Source organism: Venturia canescens, chromosome 5 (genome assembly GCF_019457755.1).
Source record: "Venturia canescens isolate UGA chromosome 5, ASM1945775v1, whole genome shotgun sequence".
Lineage (NCBI taxonomy): Eukaryota > Metazoa > Arthropoda > Insecta > Hymenoptera > Ichneumonidae > Venturia > Venturia canescens.
The window spans coordinates 19,513,464-19,529,348 of NC_057425.1; the positions used below are offsets into that span (position 1 = coordinate 19,513,464).

A 15,885-nucleotide genomic window follows, 5' to 3' on the forward strand; every position below is an offset into this window, starting at 1 on the left:
TGCCCCGTTCATGCACCCACAGAACCCGGCCTTACGCGACCGAGCTTCCTTAACACATCTCGCAGCACGATTCTTTTATTTTCAAGCTAATTCTGTCATCGGATCTCAATCATCAACGCTCGATTATTTTTCGAGCCAATTATTCGCGTCATCCTTGAGCGAAATCCCAGAATCCCCAATTTTTTCCTCCCCCACTGCCCCTCTCACCAAGACCTTCGAGAACGATCAAAGGTTCGATGGTGACGTCATCGTTCGAGAATGTTCTATGACGTCATAATGACGTCATCCTCGAGCCTTCGAGAGCATGACGTCATCGTCAAGGACACACTGACCCCCGGTCTGTAGTACAAGTATATATACCTATATATTGTCGTTATGATATGACGTATGGTGTGTTGTTCAATTGTGCACACCAAAATGTTCAATTGTTAAAAAATTGGATTCTCGAACCTAATGATTAAGAATTTTTGTTCAACTTCTATGTATATTCCAGACATGTGTAAGGTTTTTATGAAAAATAAATACAAAATTTGGGAAAAAGATTTTATTGATTTTCACATTATTGCTTTTCACAATTGAGGTTTTTCGTTTGTATCAAGTTCATTTATTTAAAAAAAAAGTAACATTGTTTCACACAAAGTATAAAATGGTAGTTATTATTTAATATAAAATTACATCGATGGTGATTCAATCGAAGATTCGTATTTGAATTCAAGATGATTGTATTCTCCTCCGAGATAACGCATCAGGAGTCGGTTCTGATCAGATGCAGTTTTCATATCCTGCAGAATATTTTCTTCGTCACTCAGAAATTTTGCAAATCTTGGCGGTAAAAATACAGCGAAATCATCTTCAACTTCCAGGACTATCCTGAGGCCGTATTTGGTTGTAACTTTACGCAGGTTGGTGATTTTATAACTCTTCTGAATTTCCAAATCCTTTAGTTTTTTCACTTCTAGAAAGGCAGCAAGACAACCAACTTTATTGATTTTTGAGAAATCCATAGTTTTCAAGTTTTTCGTATGAAATCGTGGAAAAAATTAGTTTCACCAATCGTTCGAGTCTCAAAACGGAATATTCCTCAACTTTTTTGTAAGATAATTCAAATTCGATTTTGTTTCAATTAAACCTTTAAGTTCTTCAATATTTTTCAATAGTAGCAAAATTCGTAGTCGAAGATCACGTTGTTTTAAATCGGTGCCATTTGCCAACTAAGTGTAGAATAAAATTTGACATGCTTAATTCGAGCCTTATATATCCTGCTACATCACTTTGTTTATAGGAATGTTCTAGAAGCTTTTAGAGGTCATCGACTGTTAACTCAAATACGCATTTGTTGTAACAGGAGAAGTCTGCTTTGAAAATTCCTGTCAACACATCTTTTATTCTTCACGATTCTGCACGATTCTTTTATTTTCAAACTGTTATCTCAATCATCAACGCTCGATTATTTTTCGAGCCAATTTTCTCAGAATCCCTTAAACCTACCCTCTTATCATCACCTACTACGTCGAACTCTTCATGACACCACATTTTTCAACGTCGTATCGGATTTCAATCATCGCCGCATTGGAAATATTTTTGTCGAACCAATTCCGTCATCTCAATCATCGCGTCAACCTTGGGTGAATTCCCAGAATCCCTCAATTTTCCCCTCCCCCACTACCCCTCGTCGAACCTTCGATGATGAAATGTCATCCTTCAAGAACGTGACGTTAACCTTCGAGAACATTCTGACCCCCCTGGGGAACGAGTGACCCTCATTACCCCGCAATATCCAGAATCCCCCTTGCTTATCTGATGACATTATCGTTCAAGAATGTGATGACGTCATCCTTCGAGAACATTTTGACCCGCATTACCCCCAGGAGAACGAGTGACCCCGCAATAAACGTGATGTCATCATCGAATCTTCGAGAACATAACGTCATCGTCAAGGACACGCTGTAATGACGTCATCATCGAACCTTCGAGAATATGACGTCATCGTCAAGGACACGCTGTAATGACGTCATCATCGAACCTTCGAGAACATGACGTCATCGTCAAGGACATGCTGACCCGCATTACCCCGCAATATCCAGAATCCCCCTTGCTTATCTACTATTGTCAGACAAATTATTTTATAAAAAAAAAATACAGAACAATTCGAAAAAATTTTCACAAATCTTGAAAAAACATTATCTTCAAAAAAAAATAATCTGTATCTATTTTTTGAAGTGTCATAAGAGTCAAATAACGAGTAAAAAAATAAAAAACCGAAAAGTCGCGCTTGAAATCATTTTGGAAACCGATGCCTCATTCTTCTTATTTGATTCGAACTGCTAAATCAATTTAAAAAAATCCATCTAATTTTCGTGCTGCATTAAAATTTATTATATCAATTCGAGGCCAAGTATTTTCTAATAAATTGAAAAAAGTTACCATTTGAGTTACGTACAGCACTAAAATTTATTATATCAATCGAAGGACAAGTGAATTATGAGTAACTCCAAATTTCAACATTATGGAAATGTTCTAAGAAGCTTTAAATCCAAAAAAATCACATGCAAGCTAGTCATCTCTTACTCCATGGTGGCAGAGACTTATAAGACAATTGATTCTTTTCAGACTTTCAAGAGCTTCTGATATTATTCACAATATTCGACGTCGATTGAATCGATACAAATTATATTTAAATATGAGTTAAACGTACTTGTCCGGCCCATCACTATTCATTCAAATAAAAATCAATCATAAAAAACGAAACTGTACGGCAGAATCCGGTGAAAATTTATTGAAATACGATTTATTATTGGTTTAATGTTCTTAATAATAGTATAGGTTATTTATGCCGAATGAAATTCGTTCGCTGGAAGAAGTAAGAAGTAAAAATTGCCGTCATTGCAATACGAACTGGGGAGTTATTTTGGAAGTTTGAACATATTTAATGTACAAAATGGTTTCTATTTATCGATGCACAATAATATCCCTTGTATATTACAGTACAATTCGTTTTCATTCTTATTAAATTAGTGCAATTAAGGGAAAATTACTTAAAGATAATTCTCAAATTCCTTCTGCATGAATATTTGTGCTCCATCAGTTCTAGAAAAGCCCTGATGTTTATTTGAATAAACAATTTTAATGGAAAGTGTTGGGCCGGACAAGTACCTTTAACTCATATTTAAACATAATTTGTATCGATCTAATCGACGTCGAATATTGTGAATAATATCAGAAGCTCCTGAAAGTCTGAAAAGAATAGATTGTCTTATAAGTCTCTTCCACCATAGAGTGAGAAATGACTTGCTTGCATGTGATTTTTTTGGATTTAAAAGCTTCTTAGAACAATTCCATAATTTTGTAAACTGGAGTTACTCGTAAATTACTTGTCCTTCGATTGATATCATAAATTTTAGTGCTGCACGTAAATTAGATGGATTTTTTTTTTTAATTGATTTAGCTGTTCGAATGAAATAAGAAGAATGAGGTATCGTTTTCCAAAATGATTTTAAGCGCAATTTTTTGATTTTTTTTTTACTTTTTTCTTGATTCTTTTGACACTTCAAAAAATAGATACAGATTAGTTTTTTATAAAGATAATGTATTTTCAAGATTTGTGAATTTTTTTTCGAATTTTTCTGTTTTTTTTTTTTTATAAAAAATTTTGTGTGACAATTACAAAAAAAAAAAATTTTTAAGTTTTTTTTATGGATGGATTTATCAGCAAACGAGAGACCAACAATGTACTTATCCCAACCTTTTTTATCTTAGGGTTTGAAATTTCTAACTGTATATAAATCCTTAACCAAATTGGCGGGGATCGGAGAAAAAGTCCATCGGTTTTACATGAAATACCTCGTATACTGTTATGATGATCTTTCAATTCTCCGTATTTGTCAAAATTTTCACTTTTAATACTCGATCTCATTTCTCTCTGCTTTCATTTCTAGAGACATATTTGACGGATTGTTGCACTTGAAAATAAGATCGGTTCAAGATTTTGAATGGCTGAAACAAGCGAGATTCTACTACAATGCAGAGAGTGAAGATGTCGTTATTAAAATAACGGATGTCTCATTTATTTATCAAAACGAATTTTTGGGCTGTACAGACCGTCTTGCCATTACACCACTTACTGATAGATGCTACATTACTCTTGCTCAAGCTATAGGTGAGTGGAAACACAGTCCCACGGCATTATTATGACATTTCTGAAATAGTAAAGTACTTATAAAGGGAATATAATATTTCTATTTTTCGGAATAGGGATGAATTTTGGCGGAGCCCCTGCAGGCCCTGCAGGTACGGGAAAAACGGAAACTACTAAGGACATGGGCAAAGCACTTGGAAAATATGTGGTTGTTTTTAACTGCTCAGATCAAATGGATTTCCGAGGACTTGGTCGAATATTTAAGGTATTAAAAAATGTTGTCAAGAGGTATAAAATGTCCGAAAAAATGGGCCAATAGATAATACATGAATATAATAACAAAAAAAATCATACAAAAACATTAAATGGATTCTCAGGGGCTTGCACAATCAGGAACATGGGGATGCTTTGATGAGTTTAATAGGATCGATTTACCAGTCCTATCAGTTGCTGCCCAGCAGATATCTGTTATCATGACAGCGCGGAAAGAAAAGAAAACGAACTTTCTGTTCAGGTACGTGATGAGCAATAGAAAATTCGCATTCCTAGTTCGTTATAAAAATAGTTGAGTGTTGAAAAATTCGTGAAAGTTAATTGGTAAAATTCACAGTGATGGAGAAATATATTCCCTCGATTATGAAGTTGGTATTTTCATAACGATGAATCCGGGCTACGCCGGTCGTCAAGAATTGCCTGAAAATCTAAAGATACAGTTTCGAAGCGTCGCGATGATGGTTCCAGATCGCCAAGTAAAACTACCTACAAATCTTTGAATGAGTATTACAATTACAATTTTTGTCACTTTTACATTCATACCTGATCCTCTATGATTTAAGCGAATTTTTTTTATTCTCATTAGTGAAACTTTTCGTTTTTCTTCGTGCGTGGGCGAGGTATCGCACGGCACAAGTAAATCGGTTCGGACTCGAGTGGACCCGTTCGAAGGTATAGGAGCGTTTTGGGGGAGGATCTATTTTATTTTGTTTTTAGAAAAAGCCTCAGAGTAGGTGCGTGCTTTCATGTGCACTATTGCCGACCCTTCATCATAGGCATACTACGTACGGAAATGAAGATCGTTTTACAACGGGATATTCTGTTAATGGAATGGTAAATTTTAAGAAATGATCAAAGATTTTATCACTTAAATGTTAGCAACAATAGAGCGGGTGTCGGACTTTAATTAACGACAATATTACAAATATTAGAATGGCGGGAAGAGAAGAGTTAGCAGGTTAGTAGGAGCGCGTGAGAGGTGTTATCGGAGCATCGAGTGCTCGAGCTCGGTGTGAGAGCGTCTGCGTGTGGAAGGAACAAGGTTTCGCTGTGACTCAAGCCCATGCACACATTGATATTCGACGACACGGGCTATGACGATAACTCTATGCGCGGCTCGATCTTGAATTCTGAAAGACGGATCTCTGAAAATGCGTAGATCGCGTAATTGAATTTTCTAACCCTGCGATTTTATCGAGTTGGAGCCGACATACAAAAAAGATTAAGCTAGGCCAAGGAGAGGGTCTCCAAGAGATTTCAGCGTGCCCAGGACTGATCTCGAAGTTTCAGGGTAGCTGACAACTCTAACTTCGACCGTAAAAGTCAACTGGGAATTTTCACAAGTCTCATGCCTTAAAGAGAATTCTATCTCGCGAATTCGAGCGCGGCGAGTGCTCGAACTCTAAAATCAGAGAAGCTGATCGCAATTAAAATGTTCGGTTGATTTAAAACTTAAGTGACTCAATGCAATTGATACTTCGTGTCGCGAGTCGATGAAGCGTATTCCGGGAGTTGAGATAATATTTAAACAAATGGTGAAACGTCTTGATGTAGGCGGCGTGTGCACCTGCGGTGAAACGGAATATTACAAGTCCCGATTGAGGGAGCGCGCACGTTAGCTAATCCGACGAAAAGTATTTTATTCACCCTTTGTTTAAATAAACCTGCCTACAGTCACCGTAATGCTCTAACTCCAAGGTCGGACTTCCGGCGCAATGACGGGGCTTTCCACGGAGTTAGAGTCCTACTCACGAACTCGGGAAGAATTGACGAAGGAGCAATGCTCAGCAATTGATATGAGGCACTACTCGGATGGTGATCAAATTGATGTCCACTTACGGTTGTTGAATTGTAGAAGAATGTTGTAGGAATAATCTCGAGCTCTCTGCGTTCGCCCTTAAGTAGATACAGGGGCTTGAGGGGAAACGTCCCCTTTCCCATTACCTCGAGGGTGTTCGGTGGGAAACTAGAGAGATCTGCCACTACGTGGTTCAAGAGAGCAACCATTATACTCTTCGTCGCGGGGAGGTGGAAGATGAAAAGTTATTGACAATATCGGGCTCTTGGGAAGCTTCGATGTTATTAGGAGGATATCTGAGGCGAGTAGGTAGACTCCGTGATCGCGATCGATGAGGTGTGTCAGAGGGCTGTCTTATCTCCGTTAGTAAGAGGTGTGGCAGGACCCTTGGTGACGCTTCGGCTGGGAGTGTTTCAAGGGGCGTGATTAGTAGCGCCGAGGGCGTACGATCACGCGTAAGAAACGTCACACGTTTCCAATAGAGAGGTGTGACTTGTGGATCGAAGATCGCGATGGCGCGATTATGCGTCGGCCCTGCTTTTGTGCTCTCGATCTACCACGGCCGTTGGTGTCCCGTTACACTAACGTTATAAGAAATTAACAAACACTGTACGGAGATATTCAGTTTTAATCTTTTTTTCCCAAACCCGCAAATCTGGTGAAATGGCTCCTTATTTTCAAAATGTGTAAGCCTCAGAAAATTTCACAACTAATAAATTAATTCACGTTATTAATCATTCTTACATAATTAAAAAGAAATAATGACAGTTCAGAATAGTCATCACAGTGTTAAGCACGACGCGCGCTTGTTAGCTTGAATAAATTCAAGACACCACTTAAGAATTTTATAAACAGTAAGGTAGAAACTAAAAATTTTGGAAAATATTTTTTCGTTATTATTATGTTTGATATTAATTATAATAAAAACACAGTTTATATACATTAGGGTGGTCATTTGTAGCTACATCTTTTTCAATGTTATGACTTATAGCTAGATACGCAGAAAAAAAAATTAATGAGACAGCCGTTGAAATTTTTTGAGAGTGACAAAATTCCATAAGATTCATGATTTCACAGAACACTTTCTGCTATGAGAGCAAAAAGAAATATTTTTGATGAATAATATGCAATAAGATGCAGTTCCTGAACCGCCGGGTATTCTGGGTCGGCATTTCATATGAAAGTTATTAGGGCTATACCAGTGTAACCCATGAAAAATTAGGTGATTTTCGGGATTTGCTTTAAAAGAACGTACTCGATAGAATGTTTTGAAGGTTTTTTGGACATAATAAGGTATATTTTCAGCTATATTTTAAGATTTTTTTTTACATGATTCCGGCCAAATGAGTAGCTGAAACAAAAAATATCAAAAAGATTATTAAAGTTGAAGGTATTTCCTATACAATTTTTGAAAAATATCAAAAATTAACAAAATGACGTTGTTTTGAAAAAAAGTGTCGTTTTTTGGGGTAAAAGAATGATCGTTTTTTTAATGCCAGATTGACAATTTTCAACCAATCAAAAAGATCGTAGGTCACTGTATAGTAAAAAATATTAAAACTTCAAAACGTAAAAAAGGCACGCCAAGTATTAAAAGGTCGCGACCGTAGTTTTAAATGATTTTCTATTTTTGCATTGTCAATAAAAAAATTGCAAAAAATTATTAACTATGAAAAATCATGAGATCTATTGTAACATATACAGTGAATGATTTACGTTTCTTGTAGGAATTCAGAACTTTGGAAATAAAAAAAAAATGAGATCATTTTCTAACGTAGCCAAGTACAGTGAATGAAATAAGGTTCCTGTGGAATTCATTCGTGTACACTTTTAGCCCTAAGCACTCACTTCTTCAGGAAAATTTTCCAGCAAGCGTCACAGAGCAACAAAGAATTCCAGAATGATTCTGCAATTTTTAAGAAATTATCATCTGCTTTTATGCTAGCTCAGGTTATAAACTTAAAACATTTTACACAATATGATACAAAAACCTTTTATAAAGAAAAGCGCAAATACGTGTACAAGTGCATGCGTTGTATCTATGTGATGTACTGCACAAATTCATTGTCAATATTACACACAAACTTGGCGTGCATGGTTTTCAATCGGAAGCTCCGTCACTAAATGACTTAGTACTGTTTCCTAAATGATTTTTTATTTGCCTTGATTGATGATCGCATACATTTCCACTTATCGGTGTTCGGCGCAATAGCGAGAAACGAGTTCGCAATTCTCTACCTATCGCTAAACTGGCTGGCGTTCTCTGCGTAGCTGCGTGAGGTGTGCTGCGGTAATCGAATAAGAATTGTGTTATCGCTTCGCGAGACTCTATTCGGTCTTTAACCATACATGTTATTTTTCTTTTAAATGTACCAACAAAATTCTCTGCGACTCTGTTAGTGGCCGGATGATACGGTGGGGTTGTGCTGTGGCGTACGCCACACATTTTTATGAAACTTTGAAAACGGTTTCCAACAAAAGTCGAATAATTGTCAGTCACTAAGTGGGCCGGATATCCGTGTCTCGCAAAAATATCCTTGAAAACCAAAATTGTGTTTTCCTCGTTCATGGAAGGTACCGCTAATACTTCCGGCCATTTTGAGTGACTATCAATTATTATCAAAATTACTCTACCATATAGTGGCCCTAAAAAATCGGCGTGTATTCGATGCCAAACTGTTAATGGCCACGCCCAGGGGGTTAAGGTGATTTTTGGCGGGTTCTTTCGGGTTTCTAGGCAAGGTCTACATTTTGTCGTTATTCCGTCGATTTCTTTATCTATGCCTGGCCACCATACGAACGAGCGTGCCAGAGCTTTCATTCGTGTGCTACCAAAATGACTGTGATGTAATTCTTTTTGTACTAGTGACCGTAGTTTGTTTGGGACGATTATTCGATGGCCCCATAAAAGACAATTGTTTTCGATTGTCAGTGCATCACGTCTGTTCCAAAAAATTTTGAGATCTGTTTCATTATTTTCTTTCTTACACCAACCGTCTATACAGCGCCTCATGACTTTGCTTAGGATTTCATCTTCTTGCGTTGCCCGTTGGACGTCTTTCCAATTTAGAGTAGCGAAATCAAATTTTTTTATTTCGTTTATATACGTATACGCAATATCTTGCAACACTGGGAATTTTTTTTTCTTCTGTATCTGATAAGGGTAAACGGCTTAGCCAATCCGCATAGTTTGAGGTCCCACGGATGTGTTTAATCGTATATCTAAACGGGGCTAGAAAGATCGCCCATCTCTGTAAGCGTGCCGCCGCTATTTCGGGTATAGATTTTGTAGGGTTAAAGATTCGGGTGAGTGCCGCCGTATCTATTTGCAAGATGAATTCGCTTCCGTAGAGGTATTTATAGAATTTACGAACTCCAAAAACAATGGCAAGACCTTCTTTGTCCAATTGTGAGTAATTTCGTTCTATGGTGCTAAGCGAGCGGCTTGCAAAACAAACTGGGCGATCTGTGTCCTCCCGGTTTGGGTGTGCGAGTACCGCGCTAATGCCGTACGGCGAGGCGTCACATGTTAGAATTATTGTTTTCTGCGGATCGAAATGAACTAATACTTTTTCCGATAACAATTCTTTTTTATCGCTTCGAATGTTTTAGTGCACTCCTGTGTTCACTCGAATTTCGCTTTTTCTAAACATGCGTACAATGGTCGCAGTTTTTGGACCATGTTTTCGATGAATCTACCATAATAATTTATAGATCCCAAAAAACTACGTAGCTCTGAAACATCTTTTGGGGTCGGTGCATTTTTTACACTCAATATTTTGTCTTGTAGCGCTCTAATACCTTCGCGATTTATTTCGAAACCAAGGTAGCGTACTTTTGCTTGTAAAAAACTACATTTCTCAAATTTTAATCGCAAACCTGCCTCACTTAAACGTTTCATTACTTCTTTCAATTTTTGCAAATGAGCCTTTAAATCAGCCGCGGCTGTCAAGATATTGTCAATGAAAACTATTACTCCCGCGACTCCTAATAATAATGTTGCCATTATCCTTTGAAATGATCCTGGGCCCGTTGATACTCCATAGGATAACCGATTATATTGAAATAGTCCAAGATGTGAACTTATTACTACTAGTTTTTTTTGAATCTTCCGTTAACAGTAATTGCTGGCAAGCTTCTGATAAATCAAGTTTTGTGAATAATTTCCCTCCTCTTAGTGTTTCGAAAACTTCTTCCACTCTTGGTAAAGGGAAATGATCGACTTGTAAATATTTATTTAGAGTGACCTTGAAATCACCACAAAGTCTACCTGAGCCATCATTTTTCAATATAGGCACCACCGGTGTGCCCCAATCACTGTATTCTATCGGGGAAATTATTTCCAAGGTTTGTAATCTTAACAATTCCTTTTCAACTTTTTCACGCAATGACCATGGCACTTTTCTGGGTTGCAAGAATTTTGGTTGCGCTCCATCTTTAAGTGTTAATTTTAATTTTCCTTCTGTGAACGTGCCTATTCCCGCTTCAAACAAATTCGGGAAATCTCGTTTGAATTCGTTCGTTTCAATACTTTCACTTATCTCTTCTGTTTTCTCGGGCTTACTTATTTTACTGGTGACCACTGTGTGTATGTTGCTTTGGAAACGAATCGGCCACAACCCGAAAGCTTGCAACCAATTACGACCTAGAAGGGGTGGCCCTCCTTCTTTTACTACGTTCAATATCAAGTTATTTTTAATGCCTTGTCTTTCGGCTGTAACCTCAATATATCCTAAATATGGTATGGGAAGCTTATTATACGTTCGCAATATTACTTTCGAAGTTATTAGAGGTGTGTTTTGGAAAAAGTTTTCATAACATTACTTGGAGATTATGGCCGGCCCGGCGCCTGAATCTATTTCCATTTTCAGTGGTACGTTATTTATTATGATCGTTTCAAACTGAAGCTCTACCATGATTTCTAATATTTTACTGTTTACTGAGTTACTCGTAGAGGTTTCGGAAATCTTCTTGGCTCTTACTTGAAAAAAATCGCTTTCGAAACGGTTGTTATCAAATGTTTGGTCGTCGCTTACTTCGTCAGCTATATCTCCATCCACGTAATTTTAAGCGCGCCAAGCTTGTTGTTTTTCTTTCGTTTTCTTGCACATTTTATAAATATGGCCTTGTGTGCCACATTCGCTATAGTATTTATTCTTTAAGTAACACTCTGATCGTATATGATTTTTTCCGCCGCAGCAGTAACAAACCAAATGTGAATTCATTCTTGCTGGTCTCGATGTTTCACTGTTGCGTCCTCGTTGGTTTCCGTGACCTCCGGATGGGGTTCCGCGTCTTCTCGGTGCGCTTACATGTCCTCGACCCGCACCACGATTCTGCATGTAGTCTACGACGTGCATGTTTGTCTCCTCCTGCGCGATCAATGCTTGGACATCCTTCGATGCTGTTTGGAATCCCCCAGATTTGTTATCTGCCAACTCGACTGTTTTTGCAAGTTTTATGAGGTCTTCCAGCGTGAAGGACGACTCCTTTAGTAGTTCGTATCGCACACGCTCGTTATAAACACCCGATAGAAGCTGATCTTTCACTTGTGTATTTATTTCCGTCGCTGCGAACTCGCATTTCTGTGCTATTGTTCGCAAAGCTAGCACGTAGTCTTGGATCGATTCCTCGAACTTCTGTTTACGTTCCCGGAATGTATATCGTTGATGGTGTGCATTCGGTTTAGGATTGAAATGGGCCGAGAGTTTTTCTTTTAACACTGTGTATTCAAGCGTCGAAGGCTCGGCCGATCCGATGATTCCTGGTAGCTCCGCAAAAACCACTGTCGAAAGTCTTGTTAACAACAGCGCGACTTTTTTTCCGCTGGTATATCATTTAGCGTAATGAAAGCTTCAAGCTGTTGCACGAATGCTTCCCAATTTTCACCCTTTTTAAACTGTTCCATCTGGCCCACCCACATGGCGGCCATGTTGCGGGATACCTCCACTCGGTTTTCCTGTACACCTGATTCGAATTCCGGAGTATTCGAGTATTATAGCACGAACTTCCGGAATATTTTTCTTATAATGTCTATGGATGCGTCCGCACTAATTTCGATCTGAAACTTGTCACAGAGGCACACTAGCTCGGGTTTACGTAAGTTTTGAATCCAGCCCGTGCGGCTACTTTGCACTAATTCGTTTATCTCCGCCCAGTCTAATGTCTCCTCTTTTTCTGCCATGCTATTGCCATACTAGACTGATCATTGATGGCCCTAATTCCTATCACTACCTCACATCGCTCACGTGACGTCTATGTGGCTATCACAATCTTGATACCTGGTAATGGCTAATCCGTAATATTTCTGTAATTTATTGATAACTTGATCAGTCAACTTTTTCGTATTCTTACTCCTTCCGCTTAATCCTTTGGTTTGTTCTTTTTTAGATTACGGCATCGCGTTCCCATTTTTTTTTTACGTGCAAGTAGCATTCTAATTTTTCTTTATGTATATCATCGTATGGATTTAAACCTAATAAGCCTTTGTATGTGGTACTATCACTGTCGCCAATGTAGCGCGTGTATTTCCCTCCGTATTGATCGATCGAGCAGCCAAACATTTCTTTTACACTGTCGACTTTCAGTTTTCCAGCCGATCCAACATGATTTGCATCGCAACCGTTATGCTCTTCATACCATTCTTCGTATTCTTCAGGATGAAAATATTTTTTCTTTTCCCATAGTTTACAACTCTTACAATAAGTCGATTTTACGATTGTATCGATAATTTTTTTACTATATTTACCCGCAAGAATTGTAATACCGAAACGTGAAGTGTGGCCGCGTTTTTTCCATGTGCCATCTCTAGGAACTGTTAAGCAACCATCCGAACCTTCTTCCTGTAAAGTTTTTGCTTTTTCTTCGGTTATGGCTTTTTGTGTACTTCAATAATAAATGGTTTTAACAGCTTCAATTATATTTTGCAAGGAGATTCATCAAGCCACAAAATAAATTTAGTCCATTGATACCGATGCCTAGAAGTCGCATCACAAACACTATACGACGATTTATTTCATAAACATTATTAATTGTCGGTCCAGAATTCACATATGCAATACCGCACTCACATAACACAGCTATTTTAAATCCTAAACCACGTGAACTTGTTCGATTAAACTTGACATCTTTTTTACAAATTTTACAAACAATCAAAGCACTTATTGCACTGAAAACTGAGAAAAACTCGATAAAACAGCATCTATGCGTTTGTTCAACGATAATTTTGTTATCTCCGGTGTGTAACAGTTTTCCAGCGATTTTTCTGGACATTACTCATTTTCGTTGCGTTGTTTGTACGTTGCGTGTACGACAGCTGAGAGTAAACTGAACATACGCTTCGACAACAGTACCTAACGGCTCCAAAATATTATAAGGACCGTATACACCTATATAGACCCCTTATTTCCTGTGTACTGTTTACAATGCGAAAGATTCGAGTAACGACGCACTAACTCTGAAACTCCGTCTATAGGCAGGTGGAGCGGTTTATACCTGCAAGTGTTCGCTCTTTAGAACGCTACCAATCGAAAACAATTCAAGATACGACCTTGTCGCTTTCACAGGATATTTTTGAAAGTATAAACTATCGAATAACCAAAAAAATCGATATTTTGAAAGTGTCACACTGGTATAGTCCCTTAAAGAATTGAGATTATCCAAGAAGGTTAATATTTGCGCATAGAATTTGTAATTAAGGTGGCTTGGGCAATGCCGAGGGAACTTATAAAATACCAGAAAGAATATCATGTTAGCTAGACACTGTGCCAGGAGACACGATATTCGGAACGGGGTGAGCTTTCTCAAGGAAGTGTTACGGACTCTATACTGCAGAGACTATAATAGGAAAACAAGTAGATATTACAATAGGAAGAAGGATCGTAATAAAATGATAGGCAATCGGCCACGGCAGAAAAACATCGCTTTAATATACAATGCCTATTTTCAATTGATGCAGACTTGCCAGTACCATTTCCCAACATATCACTGACCTCAGTCTTTTTGTGGTATCTTTTTTTATTGATTTGAAATCAAATCGGAGGGAAAATTTAAAAAAAAAACTTGCAACTTCAAATAAGGATCACCCTAATCCACAATCATACGAATGTGCTCAGCACCTTTCTCGCGGTCACTGATCGACCCGAACTACTTCAGGACCGCTATGCGTTTAGCCATTTTTGTTCATGTTTGGGCCCAATTTTTATTTATTTTTCGTATATAGTATTGTTTATCCTGCCTTAGGAAACAGCTAAGGAAAAACCCAAAACTACATAAACGGATTTTTTTGCTCGAAATACATTACTATTCATACGGGTACGAAGGAGTCTGGTGAAGTAAAAGTGACGAAAAATTGTCTGAACATATCATGTATTCCCGTTTATCGCATTTTTAGATTATAATGAGAGTGAAGTTAGCTGCATGTGGCTTCAAAGAAAATGTCAAATTGTCCAGGAAATTTTTCACTCTTTATAAATTGTGCGAAGAACAATTGAGCAAGCAAGTGCACTATGACTTCGGGCTGAGGAACATATTATCTTGTTTGCGAACGCTGGGCCACCAGAAACGAGCACAACCTGGAGATTCTGAAGAAACTACGCTCATGAGAGTGTTAAGGTAATTTCTTCTAATGTTCTAACGATGAGCGAAGACACTTGAGTTGAAATGCCGAATAATGGCATGAAAAAACTATTCTAGGCCGTAGTACCTTCTTGTTTAAAATATTATTTCCAAGTAAGGAGTCTACTCGGAAAGATAGCAGCAGTGCAACGGTTCTACTAACAATTTTTCTACGATCAAATGCCTTTGTGCTCGAATAGCCCTATCGATAACACAATTACACAGAAAGAAATCGATTTTGAGATTCGAGAATGAAATTGTCATATTTCATAGTATTTTGTCCCGAGAAAGCTAAACCCAGAATCTGTTTGATCCCGGCAGCTTAGGTATTAGGTCATTTCCGGGTCAAATTGAGAATAACCATGGATCATCAAAATACTAGGTATATTGATTTTTGAGATCATTTCATCCGAATCCAGCATCAGTTTAATCTTATCATGTTAAAACCAAGAGCCTTCCACGGCTAAATGAGAAAAAAATTTTTTAATCCGAAAAACAATGTGAAGATATATATTAGGGTGGCCCTTAATATGGGTAAAAAAAATGGATCGCGCGCCCCTCAAAACGGTTTTAAATGATGAAAAAAAAATCTACGCAAAGCCGTAGCTATGTACGGTAAGAGGAAGACGTGCCTGTAAGCATGAACTTGGATTCAAATATCAATTTTTCTGCATGATTGGAGAAACTTCGATTTTTTAAATCTGGTTTATGTGTCAATTTTTTTTCCTACTTTCCGAGCTATTGTATATTAGTATTCAATATACAGATCAAATAATAAGGTCTTCCATACTACACTAACGAAAAAAATTAAAGGGTCAAAAGATTTTCCCGAATTTTTAATGGTTATTCAAAATGTTGTATTTCAGTGAAAAATGGTCGTATCGAGGTCTAAAAAACCGCATTTTGAAGCTTTTAGTTTGTAATTTCAAGATCTTATGACGAAAAAAAAATGCAGAGCTACAAGTTCTGCGCAATTTTGAGAAAAAGTGCGAGAAAAAAATTTGCAAATTTTTATGCTTTTTTTTTAATTTCACAAGCGTAGATTTATTTTTTTCAACTAAGC

The 15,885-nt window shown here is 37.6% G+C and overlaps 1 protein-coding gene across 1 annotated transcript; it reads left to right on the forward strand.

Annotated features, from left to right (window-relative positions):
* Positions 1 to 1,949: 1,949 nt before the first annotated feature.
* On the forward strand, positions 1,950 to 14,907 carry LOC122411349 (dynein axonemal heavy chain 5-like). The gene is made up of 7 exons (XM_043420093.1): positions 1,950 to 2,002; positions 3,936 to 4,156; positions 4,252 to 4,400; positions 4,513 to 4,649; positions 4,746 to 4,884; positions 14,599 to 14,819; positions 14,901 to 14,907. The coding sequence occupies exons 1-7, from the start codon at positions 1,950 to 1,952 to the stop codon at positions 14,905 to 14,907; spliced, it is 927 nt and encodes a 308-aa protein (XP_043276028.1).
* The last annotated feature ends 978 nt before the right edge of the window (positions 14,908 to 15,885 follow it).

Excerpts from the sequence above, each read along its gene's own strand:
- LOC122411349 (XM_043420093.1), top strand. The coding sequence starts at position 1,950 with ATGACGTCATCATCGAACCTTCGAGAATATGACGTCATCGTCAAGGAC. Across the intron at positions 4,157-4,251 it reads TACTCTTGCTCAAGCTATAG|GGATGAATTTTGGCGGAGCC; the intron begins GTGAGTGGAAAC and ends TTTTCGGAATAG. Across the intron at positions 4,401-4,512 it reads GACTTGGTCGAATATTTAAG|GGGCTTGCACAATCAGGAAC; the intron begins GTATTAAAAAAT and ends ATGGATTCTCAG.